The sequence below is a fragment of the Mus pahari genome, chromosome 8 (assembly GCF_900095145.1).
Source record: "Mus pahari chromosome 8, PAHARI_EIJ_v1.1, whole genome shotgun sequence".
NCBI classification, from domain to species: Eukaryota; Metazoa; Chordata; class Mammalia; order Rodentia; family Muridae; genus Mus; species Mus pahari.
In genome coordinates this window covers 24,284,291-24,297,513 of record NC_034597.1, presented here as the reverse complement: position 1 = coordinate 24,297,513, position 13,223 = coordinate 24,284,291, and the positions used below count along the sequence as shown (strand labels likewise).

At 46.8% G+C, this 13,223-nt stretch overlaps 2 protein-coding genes across 2 annotated transcripts in view; one reads left to right on the top strand and one right to left on the bottom strand.

Moving 5' to 3' along the window:
• Wdfy4 (WDFY family member 4) overlaps positions 1-13,223 on the top strand; it is a 237,520-nt gene that overhangs the window by 176,626 nt on the left and 47,671 nt on the right. The window contains exons 46-47 of the mRNA XM_029541917.1: positions 552-637; positions 2,328-2,390. Of these exons, the coding sequence (XP_029397777.1) occupies positions 552-637; positions 2,328-2,390 (149 nt within the window). The remainder of the gene's footprint in view (positions 1-551; positions 638-2,327; positions 2,391-13,223) is intronic.
• Positions 5,316-13,223, bottom strand: part of Lrrc18 (leucine rich repeat containing 18) — a 23,504-nt gene continuing 15,596 nt past the window's right edge. Inside the window, exons 3-4 of the mRNA XM_021203665.1 lie at positions 10,602-11,463; positions 5,316-6,500 (exon numbers count right to left, since the gene is read on the bottom strand). Of these exons, the coding sequence (XP_021059324.1) occupies positions 6,476-6,500; positions 10,602-11,365 (789 nt within the window). The 5' untranslated portion in view covers positions 11,366-11,463 and the 3' untranslated portion in view covers positions 5,316-6,475. The remainder of the gene's footprint in view (positions 6,501-10,601; positions 11,464-13,223) is intronic.

Here is a 13,223-nt window from a genome sequence, read left to right as displayed (position 1 = left end):
GAGAGAGAGAGAGAGAGAGAGAGAGAGAGAGAGAGAGAGAGAGAGAGAGAGAGAAATGGCCAAGGGAAAAGTTAAAAAAAAAAACATGTAAAGTTGATTCAGGCATCGCAGTGTAGTCAGACCAGAACGGCTCCAGGACATGGGTGTGGGGAGCACTCCATCATCTGACATCCGCAGAGCATGGTGCCCAGCTGGAGAGTCATCCCTACTCCATAGCTTCTGAGGGTCTCTGGTGAAGTGAGTCCTACTTTAAGATACCAAACATATGATGCAGAAATGTCATGCAACTCGACCATACAACTGAACATGCTCTCCTTGTCGGCTCTTCACCCATCCTACAAACGAAGCCTTCCCTTCCTGCTTCATCTGCACATATTATCAGAGCCCTACTCACCCATCACTGAGGTTTTCACCCCTAGAGAGAGGTTTGTGCTAACCATAAGGGCTTCCTACCACAGAAACCCATGTGCCCAACTTCTGCTTGCTCTGACACCCAGGAGCGCCTCTGTCCGGGAGTTGGCACTCATAATAAAAGGAGTTTCTCTGTATAGGATATTGCCCTGGAGATCTTCTTCCAAAACGGGTATTCCAAGCTCCTAGTCTTCTACAATGGCGACCGGAGCAAGGCCTTCAAAAGGTAAGGACTGGAAAAACCTCCTTTCAAAGCAACGGCACTGAACCGTGACCAGAGAAGCGAGGGGTCACCGTGACCAGAGAAGCGAGGGGCCCCCGCTCTATTCTGTGCAAGTGTCCCCAACCCATAGCAAGCAGAATGTAGGTGAGGCACAAAGTGCTTTCTGACTTTTGGAACAAAGTACAAACCAAACCGGAGGAGCCTGTTTGGGGGAGTGGGGGCAGCGACTGAAGGGAGGAAGCTGTGCTGACACAGGCTTTTAAAGAAGCTGGTATGTAACGAACCTGCCAGAATATTTTGGCTGTATATTCTAATTTTCCAAATCTTTTTTTTTTTTTTTTGGCTTAATCTTTCTTTTGCATTCCAATTTTAGTCATCCCAATCTCATATTTCACTGGAGAGACCTCTGAAGCACTGATTCCCACGTGCAGGCTGAAGCGTCTTCTCTCTGAGAAGCCTGCTGCTCTGCTCCAGTTCCCCCCCCACCCCCTTTTTCTTCTCCAAGTAGATGAGTCGGTCTAAGCAATGGCAGCCAGCATCTGGATTCTTGACATGCAGAGTTATTTATTTCTATTGTTACTTGAAGTCACGGAGAAGTGGACAGTGCCACAGAGGAACTAGAGAGGGTCAGGGTCGTGATCACCAGTGGAGCACACAGAGGCAGGGGCCAGGGAGAGCAAGTGACCTCTGACCCCGCTGACATGGGGAGCTTCCAGTTTTGTTTTCCTAGTGGCCCTGGCTGGTAAGTGACCCCAGGGCTAGTTGCCACCTTCAGGGCTCAGTGTGTGAATGGAGGACAACAGTGCACAGGTTTGTGCCTTCCAGGAACACCTCCTTTTGGCTCAGCTGCCTTCTAAAACAGTCTGGGCAACTCATGCTGTCTGAACCAGCTGAGCAGACATGCCGTGTTTAAGCTGCCTCATGACCCTTCTGCAATGTGGGGTTTCCTTTCTGCCATTCCAATGGTTTGTTTGAAATAACCAGTGTCTAAGGGGATGGTTTATTTGAGGTCACATGTGAGAAGTGCCACTGCTTGACCATTTGGCCTCATTACTCTGGACTTGTTGTCCAACAATGCACCATGCTAACAGCAAGAGGCAAAGGTGTCGCCTCATGGCAGGGAAGCAAACAGGAGCAAGAGGCGGCAGCTTGGACCCCACAGTCCCTTAAGACTCGGGCTAACCATGACCTAAAGACCTTCATTCTGTCTCATCTCCCCACAGTTCCGCCACATTCCCATAGCAGCACCCTGGGAACCAAACGTTTCCACGGGACCTGTGAAGAGCATGTCAGATTCAAATGTTATCCCAGAGCTTGGGCAGTGGGGGTGGCCTAATGGAAGGTCTAATGCAGAGTGTGCTTTAGAAGACCTAAGATAACCTTTGACCCCACAGTGACACAGGAATAGTTGTCAAATTGTCATGGAAATGTAAGGTGCTTAGCCCCCCACACACACAAAAGACCCCCAAACCCTTTGATAGTATTGATAGTATTGTTGCTATCAGTGGACCTAGAATGGGCGTTGCAAGAGGCTGCTAAAGGGGTGGGTATGTCAGAAGTGCCTGACGCCCAGTGGTCAGCATGGACTAAGGGACATGGACAGGGGATGTGGAACTATCAGGTCTGATGATGTTTCTGCTGCTGGTGGGAAGCCTGTGACTCTGCTGATGAAACTGTTTCTCTTTTTATTTAGCTTTAGCACTTTTCAACCCAGCTTGAAAGGAAAAGGCACCACAGAGGACCCCTTCAACCTAAGGTAATGTCGGTTCAGAGACATGCTTTGTCTCCAATCGCCTGCTCTGGAGCTTATGCAAAGGGCGCACCGGTTTGTTTGCAACTTCCTTTCCAACCTGACCTACAAGAATCCCTTGCCACAGAGGGACTAACTCCAGTACAGCCTGAACCAGGTCCTGTGGAAGGGGTGTGCACAGCCATGAGAGTTTCTGGATGTTCAGAAACTAGATCAAGACAGGCTCAGCTTATTATTATTTTTTTTTATAAAATATGAAACTTTCCAAAAGCTAAATCTATGAGCACCACTGGGATGTCACAAGTAGAAATGTCTGTGTGTTATCTCACATGGGTCACAGTCCAGCCAGGCATACTAAAAGTATTGTCTAAAACCTTCTCCAAGATTTGTGTAGAGGATGCTAGCAAAGCGACCATTGAGCCTGCTGACATGGGAGTTGCACTGACTGTCAACAGACCAACATGAATTTCTTGATGAGACTTAGGTCCCAGACCTAAGACACTTCATTATGTATATGCAAATATCAAAATTCCCAAACTATCCAAAGTTCGAACATTTCTGGTTTTCAGCATTTTGAATAAGGGATACAAAGTATAGTGGCCATTGTATGAGTTGGAGAGGAACTTAAAAGCCTATTATGTGAGTCATCTTGCTGGGCCTGGCACATGTTCTGTCCCCCAAATTAGCATCTCCTCTACAGGAGTCCAGTTCCTTGAAATGCCAATCTAGAATCAGTAAACATTTTTATTTCTGGTGGAAATGAGAATAGGAAAATGGGGACTGGTTATCGAGGAGTATGTGTGGGCAGGGCAGTTGTCGTCCCAGGAATGGTATTTAGTAACTTTGTGTTAAGGATGGATGGGTCTGACCTATTTATTCAAAGTATCAGTAGCTTGTTATATGTGGTGTCTGGAACTCAACAAATTGACAAACAAAACAATGCCACACTCCCTTATTCTTGTTGAATTTATTCTATTCTCGTGAGGAGGATACACATCTCAATTTAGTCTGAGAAACAAAAGGAGTGGTGAGGAAAGGGTTAAAAAGAAAAACATAAACTTGAGTTAAGACTTGGTCAATGACAGATACATCACCCTAGAGAGGACCAGGAAGGAACTTTACTGGGACCAGGGAGCGGAACTGCATCCCTACAGGGAGCTTGCTTGGTCAGCCTGGCAAAGGCTGCTGTGTGTGGCCTTTAGGCACTCACTAGGAAGAGATAAAAAGGCTTGCTGGTGAGTCTATAAAGTCCTAGGGGAATCTTGGTCATGGTGCTATTTTTATGAATACCTGGGAGGTAGGGGATAAGGGTCGACAGAGGAAGGACAGACCTGACTTATCTTTGAGAAGAATTACCTTGGCAATTAGGTCAGATATATCAGGGGCAAAAGGAGAGACTGGTTAGGAGCCTGCTGCAGTGACCCGGGGGGAGCAGTGACCTGGGGGGACTGGTACTGGTAGTGAGTAAAAGCTAGCAGAAGAGATACGATTAGTCAGACTGTGGGTGTGTGCTAAAGATACAGCGATGGGATTTGATGACTAGTGTGGGGTGTTCGTGAGAGGGAACTAAGACTTAGAAAAAGTCTTAGTAGTTGGGAAATGACGTGAAGACAGCCAGAATGAGCGTCAGTAGGTGCTGCGTATTTGGAGCTTTGTTTGGGGCACGTGAATTTAGAGATATCTGTCACACTTTCAGGAGGGCCAGGGATAACATCCTGTAGAGATCATCAGGAATGCGAACTTGTTAATGGGGGAGATGCTGATGAGATGTAATTCGGAGTATTTCAAACCAAGAGAGTGGACAAAGTCAGAGGTGATTGCATGCATGCACTTGGAGAAGAAATGGAGTGCTAGACCACACAGAGGCCTGCAGAAAGGAGACACATAGAGATGACCCAGCTAGAGGCGGAGGCGGAAGAGGCTGACAGAGAGCTAGCCCGGGATGAAGGTATGGGGAAAGCTCCTAGAAGCCTATTAGGTGCTTCAAGGTAGGAATGGTCAGATATTCTCCATAGGCCAAGCAGGATAGGAACCAAGGTGAGAGGACTCACCTTGGCAACATGGAGTCGCTGACAGGTTCAACAGAGGGAGTTCCTGATGGCAGGGGCGGAACTTCAGTTCTCTCACTAACAGAGGGGGAAGTTAAGGTGAGTTAGGACACAGTGCAGGGCATTGATGTGGATTATTGGTGACGAGGTAGCTGTTTGCTGGCCATAATGGACACAGTTCAATAGTTGAAGTTAAGCCTGAGTGTGCAGGGCACTTGATATCACTCTCAGACATCTTACGCTGCCCTCATGAGAGACTCATTGTCTACCCTCAGAGCTCTCAGGTCATTTCCACTGTTAGTTGTCATCAGCTACCCAAATGAATGAATAGAAGCAACAGAGAGGGCTCATTATTTCATGTGCCTGAAGAAAAAACAAAACAAACCAACCAACCAACCAAACACAAAGCAAACACAACACCACAGCTCATCATCATGTGTAGCTGGCTCTTCAGGCTCATGAAAATCTGCTAGAAGCTGTGGCGGTCTTCCAAGCAAGGGCCTCCCTAGGCAGCCTTGTTCCAGCCAGGATTTAAGAAAACTTCAGCATCCATGCTCCCAGCATGGTCCGACCAACAGTCACATGGGAAGTCTGCCTCAAACCATGCACTGTATCTGGTTATTTTAGCAAAATGTCCACAAACCGATTTTTATTTTTCTCAAGTTACACCACATGCTGATCTGAGAACCAATCAAATTATTACATTGGTCAGATCAGGACAGCGTGCTCTTAAAAAAGTATCCTGTGAAGCACTTAGGGATTCTCCACAACTGGGCACAAGCATTTTTAGGTTGTTGTCCTCAGACTCTTACAGGGCTCTACCCCCCCCCCAAAGCGTACCCTCTTCCTGTCTCAATTTCTAGTCCAGTTAGGGAGGAGGTAGAGTTGTAAAACAGTGGAGTCTCTATACATGCATCACCCACTCCCCATCTTCCATGGGAGCAGGTGGTTTTACCACTGAATTATACAGCTTTAAAACCAGAACCACCCATGCCTGTTTACATCTCTGTGATGTGTCTTTTGCCTTGTGCCCAGATTCATGTGAGTGCCACCGTAGTCCTCATGTGTCATCACTCCATCGATTCAAAGGCAGCTTTTACACTGCCACTTCACTATCAAGCTCACTACTGAAAGGCCTGCCATTCTTGAGTGTTGGCAACTACTGCCCTGCCCTGTCACCACTTGTATCTTATCATTTAGAGACACATTTATATTCTATAAATATAACCACAGAGTGTGTAATTTTTGGAGACTGGCCCTTTAAAGCCCAGAACACCACCACTGAGATCCGTCCAAGTTGTAATTTCCAACAGTTTCCTTTATTGCTGACTAGTACTTTCTATGGAAGATGTAACACCAGACTTTGTTCACCTAGTTGTGGATTAAAAGCCATTTGATTGTTTCTAGAGCCACTACCAATGAAACTGACCATTTACATTTAGTGTAATTATCAAGATGTTAGAACACGGGGATCTTGTCATTTTTGCCTGTGTTTTCTTTATTTCTGATTTTTCTTTTGCTACCTTTTTGTGTATAACTAAGGGAATGGTTAAAATTCCACTGCACTTCAGTTTGTTCCTAGTGTGCATGTATTTCTCTAGATGTATGTTTTTATATGTGTCTCGGCTCCTTGATGTCTGTAATTATATACATGTAATTTTCACAAGTTACTGGTGGTGATATTGTACCATTTTGAGTGACATGTGGAGAACGAAAGACTTTTTCAGTCTTACTGTAGACTCTTAAGTCTTTAATTGTCAATCAATGTATACCTATAACCTTCTTACATGTTTTCTTTACAACATCTAGAAAACCACATGAAATATCTTTCAAGGACATTTGCACAAACAGGTAGCATAGAAACAAGGTAAAGAAAGTAAAAAAATCATAAAGTAATTCATTCAGTGGCTTGGGCAGCACCGGAGGGCCTATCTTCCAGAATGTTCCCTGTGCCACTCTGTCTTCTAATTTGGGACTCTTCTTCTTCAGAGTTGTTTATTTCTGTTAGCTGATTGGTCTTCATGTATTTTGCCATAAGCTACTCTAGAAGGTGGATGGTGAGCGTAACCTGGGGAATGGAGATAACAAGAGACTAAGGCAACTGCTCCAGGCTACCAGGGCAAAACAAAGGTCATACTGAGGTCACTCCAGGGTCACCCAAACTATACCTGGCTCTCGGGAACAGGGGCTACTGTCACTGTGCCTAGTTTCTGTTCTGCTTGAGGAAAGAGAAACCCATGGCTTTGTATCAAATCTTTCTAGGCTTACTGCAGCTAAGGAAAAACATGGCAGTGGTATTTCATAGCAGGATAAAAAAACATCAATATTAAGTAAGATGCAGAAGATGACTGCTAAGTACTCCATCTTGCCAGTCTTTGTCTGGTAGCCAGCATTTCCTAGCTAAAAATGTGTCTAACTGGAGTGCCTGCCAGAAAAATCCAAGATGTCTGCCTGCTTGGCTCTCAATTCTGATGCAGTTAATATGCTTAAACCCTTCCTAAGACACAGAAAAGATCAAAGTGCGGGGAACAGCTTCATTGAGGATGGAAAGAAAGAACCATCATGTATGCCAGCTAGTCAGAGGGCTTCAAATCTGCGAGGAGACTTTTGATGACCACCATGCTGAGATGTGGCAGCTCATTGGGAAAGAGTTAGGGAGAGGACGGCAGAGAGAGCAGAGGGGGGAACCCACAGCCTGTGCCAGACCCTTCCTGGCACAGGATGTAGCTGCAACGTTTTCCTTAATGTCTCCTCTTTGCTGACTTCTATGGATGCCTAGAAAACGTAATACACATTCTCTAGAGAAAGTGCTTCAGTCGAGCAGTTGATCTGCACAGCACCCACACACTGGCTGCTGCTCTTTCTAGATCACATTCCTGTGTGGGTCCAGAAGCATCAGGCTCAGAGAAGACGAGTCTGTTGTCATAAGCCTGGGTTCCAAATGGGTACATCCTAGATTTTATATACTAACTGGGGCACTAGAGTTTGAATTCACCTAGGACCTCAAAAAAGGGACAAGACAAGTGGCCCACATAATCCAGCCAGCCACTTCTCGGGAGAAGCTGTGTTATCAGGGTGCATTTTAGATCACATGTACTGTGCAGTTCTGCAAGAAAGAAGCAACCATCCATACTTCTCCAGGGAGTTCAGAAGTGACTGAACTAGCTCAGCAATCCTCCTGCCTTAGTCTCTCAAGTCCTGGGATTGCAGGAATGCTCAGTACTTCTATTTTATCACAAGCTAGACAGAAGGTGTTGTTGATGCTGGCTAAAGGGAAAGGAAGGAGGAAAGGAAGAAAAGAAGGAAGGAAGGAAGGAAGGAGAGAAGAGGGGAAGGGGAAGAGAAGAAGAGAGAAAGAAAGTAAACACTAGTTTTGGCAACAGCAGGAATTATCCCCATGTCTGCTTTCACCCATGGCCATCAAGCCACCAATGGAAGCCCCGTAAGCTTCCCATCTAAAAGGCAGAGCCATTCCTGTGTGGTCTAACTCTGTTAGCAGAGCTTCCAACCTTAAGACCTGGCTAGTAAATTTATGAATTCATTTATTTAAAGATTTGCCTAAAAGTTGGAGGAGAGGGTTCTAAGTGTCTTTTTCTCCATAGCAGTGTTAGAAACTGTAGAGAAGAGGAAAGAGCTTGATGGTGGTGCCTTTACCAAGCACTTGGGAGGAGGAGACAGGCTGACTTCTGTAAGACTATCCCAGTGAGAAGAGGAGAAAAGACGAGTCTAGTTAGGAGAGGACACCACCCTGTGCTGTGATCCCTGATGGTACAGAGGGTACCAGAGAGGAGTCAGAGAATCAGCCAACAGCAACCCACACCAAAGCTCACACCTTCAGACATCAGTTTCTCAGATGTTAGAGATGCAAGGCTGGGCTAAAGGATGCTTGATACTTCTCTTACTGTCTCATCCTCTGCTTATTGTCCTCGTCTATACAGTGAATTCTTGACTAGCCTGGGCTATATAGTGAAACCCTGTCTGGGGGGAAAAAGAAGAGAAGAGGAAACAAAAGCCAGGAAATCCATTCATGCAGAGGTAGCTGTGGGTACCAGCAGCAGCCCCGAGGTATCTTTCTTCTGAGATCAGGGCTGTTTGAGTGATCATTTCCACTCCCGATAGATATTTCCTGCAGATCCTCATACCCAGGGCCCTGTTACAGATATGGCAGCAGCCTCATCTTTAGATGGGCTTCTAATAGGTCATCAGCTATATTAAAGAAGGAGAAAGATATAAAGAGAAGTGGCCACATTGAGGAAGATGTGATGAGCAGATTCAGTGATATATGTTACTGGTGGATTAAATCCAGTCTCTTGGATGGTATGTGTCACAACTATTTTAAAATAGACCCTGGGACACACTATTTTCAGGGTGCAGAACTGCCAGAAAATAATCTAAACCACGTGACAATCGAGATGCTCATCGCAGAAATATTTCCATTAGTGCAAAATTGGAAACAACTTTAATGCCCACAAGAACATATCGTTATGCATGTCATGAGAACAACTGTCTTGCAGATGTTTACAATGTTGGCTCCAAAGACTATGTGACAACATGGGTTTCAAAACAGGATAGAAGTGACATGAAGACTCTAATTTTTGTCACGTGGAAACATACAGAAAAGTAACTAGGAAGAGCTGGCTTATGTCACAAAATGGTGGACGTGGTAAGCGACATTATTCAGAACTAGATTGTGCTTTGGTTATGAAAAATATTTAATAACTGGGAGAAACCATAATGGGAATTTTGAATCTAGATTATTCTGAGATTTTGAAAGTGTGATTTGGAGTGTTGCAAGCTAAGCATCAAGAAAGGAAAATGAGTCCCTAGGAGCTGGAAGATGAAGGGTGCTGCCTACTGTCATTTATGGTGTGAAGAAGAAATGAGCTAGCCCCAGCATTGAGGCCTCCAGAACTGTGTGCACTGGCCACTGCTGCATAGCTCGTCACCCACTCAGCCAAGTCAGGGGAAGGTGTGCAAGCTATGTCCTCTGCCCTTCACTCCCATGCCTGTGAAGCTGTGAGTAAAAGGGGCACCACGGGTCTGAGGAGAGCGCACAGTGTGTGGGAACATTCTGTCCACCCTTGCCATTTCTGCCTGAGGAACTGATGCGACTCCTGACTCTGCCCATAGCAGTCCTTCAGCTGCCCACCAGGCCTTCCTTCTCAGAGGAAACAAGTCTGCCGTGTGTCTGCTTCAGGCCACCTGCCTCAGAAGCCCACAGGCTCTAGCATTCCATTTCCTCAGATGAAGGAAACAGACCGTGATGAGGTAGGAGCCCTGAGGAGATAGAGGAGTGGCCAGAAACCTTCATCTGCCCAATTCTAGACTCTTTGGATTTTATTGCTGCCAGCCCAGCCTGTGAGAGTGAATGCCCAGCCGTAAAGCCCCTGAGAATGACTGTCTTATGGAAGCTGAAATGGTAAAGTCCCTGACCCCTAAGTTCCTCGAGTCAGAATGTTCTGCCCATCTCTCTTTCCTTGGCCTCTCTTCCAGCTTGTACAATGCCAGCCAAGCTTTTCTCCTTGGCACCTACCACAACGACCCAAACACACCTCTCTCTCCTAAGGGTCTGAAAAGGTATTGGGCACATATACAGTCAACCAAAGGCCTTCAAGGAAAGCTCACAGAGCAACTGTGCAAACTTGGAGAAAGAACTGCTTCTGGCTTTCCTGGTGCTATTTAATGGTGATGCTTCTCCATCTCTCAGCCATTACTCTCCTACCAACCCATGATCCCAGACAGTTGGTTGGGCTCTAAGGCCTATATCCAACCTTTTCTGGTAGGATGAGTTTTACATTTGGGAGCTGTCAACATGTCCCTAAATGCCAGTGATAGTAAGAGGATGTTGATAGTCTTAGTTCCCTGGCCATAATTGGCTGCCAGGAGAGTTCAGAACAGAAATGAGATGGGCAGATTGATGCGGGCCTTTTCTTGGTTCCCTGTGCTTGCAAACATGGGTGTGTGTGTGCAGGAAAGAAGTGAACTACACAGAATGGCCAGAAACCAAAAGCCCTTCAATCAACCAAACCATAGTCCAAGAGGTAGGGAATGGTGTTTTATGGCTTGGGTGGAAAGGCTCCCACAGTAATACAAGAGCCCTCTCCTTTGGGTGCAGCCTACTGTCTCATCTTCCCTCCTTTCTCCCTCCTGCCTCAGGGTCCCAGGTCACCTCCATTCTTCCTGGGAATCCTTGGCCGTTGAGTTGGGTGAAACCAAATTGGAAAAGAGGGCCTTTCTCGGTGCAGAGGGGGCCATGCTCTTGATTTTGTTCAACTTGTCCCTGGCCTGTTGGCATCTCTGCAGACAGGATGAACACAGGTCCTTCTCTTCCACCAGATAGAGGTTTTCTAGCCTTTTGATGGAGTCCACGAACATCTCTGATTCATCTGCATTGGGGAAGGGGTTCCTCTTTACGTTGAGCTTCTTCAGCTTGGGGAGCTTGGCGATGCTGGCGGGGATGGTAGTCAGCAGATTGTCATGCAGCCCCACCTCATGGAGCTCCTTCAGGGCCCCCAGTGTGGTGGGCACGCTGTCCAGGTGGTTAAGGCCCAGATTCACGGTGCGGATGTTCTTGAGTTGATTCAGCTCCACAGGCAGCCCGTTGGTGGTCAGCCTGTTGTTGCTCACATTGAGGAAGAGCAGGGAGGTCATCTGGCCAATGGATTCAGGGAGCTTGTCAATATAGTTACTGTGCAGGTCGAGCCATCGCAGGTTCTGGAACTTGGCGATGGAGTCGGGAATTTTTCTGATCAAATTCCGGCTGAGATCTAGCTCATCTATATCACTGAGCCGCAAGATACACTTGGGGAAGGTGGTGATCCCCATCTTGCTCAGGTCAAGGCGTTTCCTCCCATCAAACGTGATTTTGATGCAGTTCTTTGCCACATTAAGGGTGATCTTTTTGCCCTTGGGGCCTTTCCCACCCTTGGCCATGGTCTCTAAGTATGGGAGTGTATTTAAAAGATGTCCTTCCCGAGTCGATGGTGATGAGCTTGAGGAAGAAGTCACATGAAACTGCTAGACGGTTGACTCTGTTAAGAATAAAAGAGACAGATATAATTAGAAGGGGATACCACACTATGCTGTGATCCCCGATGATACAGAGGGGCAAAAATTCAAAGTCAAAACCAAACAGTAACAGAGAGGAGTCAGGGCAGCTGCAGTGGCAACCAACACCGGAAGTCTTCAACTGTTCTGATCTCTTGGGATTTCAGTTTCCCAGATGTTAGAGGTACAGGGCTGAAGGATGTTCAGTACTTCCCTTTCTCATTCTCTGGCCACTGTCCTGGGAATTTGCCTTCCGACTCCAGGTTATGTGCATGCACACACACGTGCATGTGTGTGTGTGTGTGTGTGTGTGTGTGTGTGTGTGTGTCTTTGTGTGTCTGTGTGTGTTTGGCTATGTGCTACCTCACTGACTCACATATAGAGTCTCCTTAGTCAAAAGACTATCCTGGGGAGGGAGGGGCTGCTGCTGTCAGAGGCAGCAGAAGCCTGGCGAGAGGAAACAGAATGAGTGTTTAAAATGGCTATCACATTCCTCTCACACTTGGGACCCAGAAGAGCTAGCAGGCCTTGGTGATTGTGACTGCAGAGTGATGAGAACAGTCCTGGGCCTGGGGAGTTGGGGCTTATCTTCACAGCAGCACCCAGAATTCCACCCCTCTCCCTAGGCATGGAGGGAGCCAGGGTGGGCCTGACAAAGTTCCCGGAGAATGTTTGTCTCCAGTGCTCCACAGCCTCCCCCACATCCCTCACACTGACATCAACTAAAGATTGCTCTGCATAAATAGGTATGATGGCAGGTAGAGAGAGCACTTCACAGAGCCCTAGACCGTAGAGGGTGACAAAAGATCCTGACCTCCTCGACATGCTTGTCCTAGAAGTCTAGTTCTGTAGCCAGCACTTTGCTTAAACTCTCTGCCTCAGTCTCCACATTTGTGAAAATGGCCCCTTTACAGAGTTCCTAGGGAATAGAGATCATCTAGTGCTGCGTAGCCCTCGTGATGCTGGTTCATAAACATAAGTTACTAGGTGCACATAGGGTCTCCCAGGAGACCCAGTGCTGTTCTGTTCAGAGAGGAAGACTGAAGTCCAGAAGTGAGGGAGATCAACAGCTAGGAAGGCTCTAGAACGGTGATTCCCAACCTTCCTCATGCTGCGACCCTCATGTCGTGGTGACCCCAACCTTAAAAGTACTTTGTTCCTACTTTATAACTGTATATTTGCTACGGATGTGAGTAGTAATGTAAATATCTGATATTCGGGAAATCTGTGTGGGACCCCCAAAGGGGTGGTGACCCACAGGTTGAGGACTACTGCTCCAGGTAGTCATCCAGGGAGCAGCACATTCAGAGACAATCCGCAGTCTAAACAAACCTGAAGACAATCCAAGGCAGTGTGTGAGAGCAAGGCGGTGATCCAAGGGTAGACTAGGAGCCTTTGTTTTCAAAGTGGGAGGAAGATAGAGGGGCCAGAGGGGCTGCTTAGTCATTGAGGGCATTTCCTGCCTTGCAGATAGGAGTTCAGTTCTCAGTGCCCACCTTGGGCAGCTTACAACCTCCTGTAATTCTAGCTCCGGGGGAGGCAGCTCCCCTTCTGGCCTCTGTGCATACTACATTAAGGCTCTCTCTCCTCTCTTTTCTCTCTCTTCTCTTTCTCTTCTCTTCTCTTCTCCTCTTCTCTTCTCTCTTCTCTTCTTCTCTTCTCTTCTCTTCTCTTCTCTTCTCTTCTCTTCTCTTCTCTTCTCTTCTCTTCTCTTCTCCTCCTCTCCTCTCCTCTCCTCTCCTCT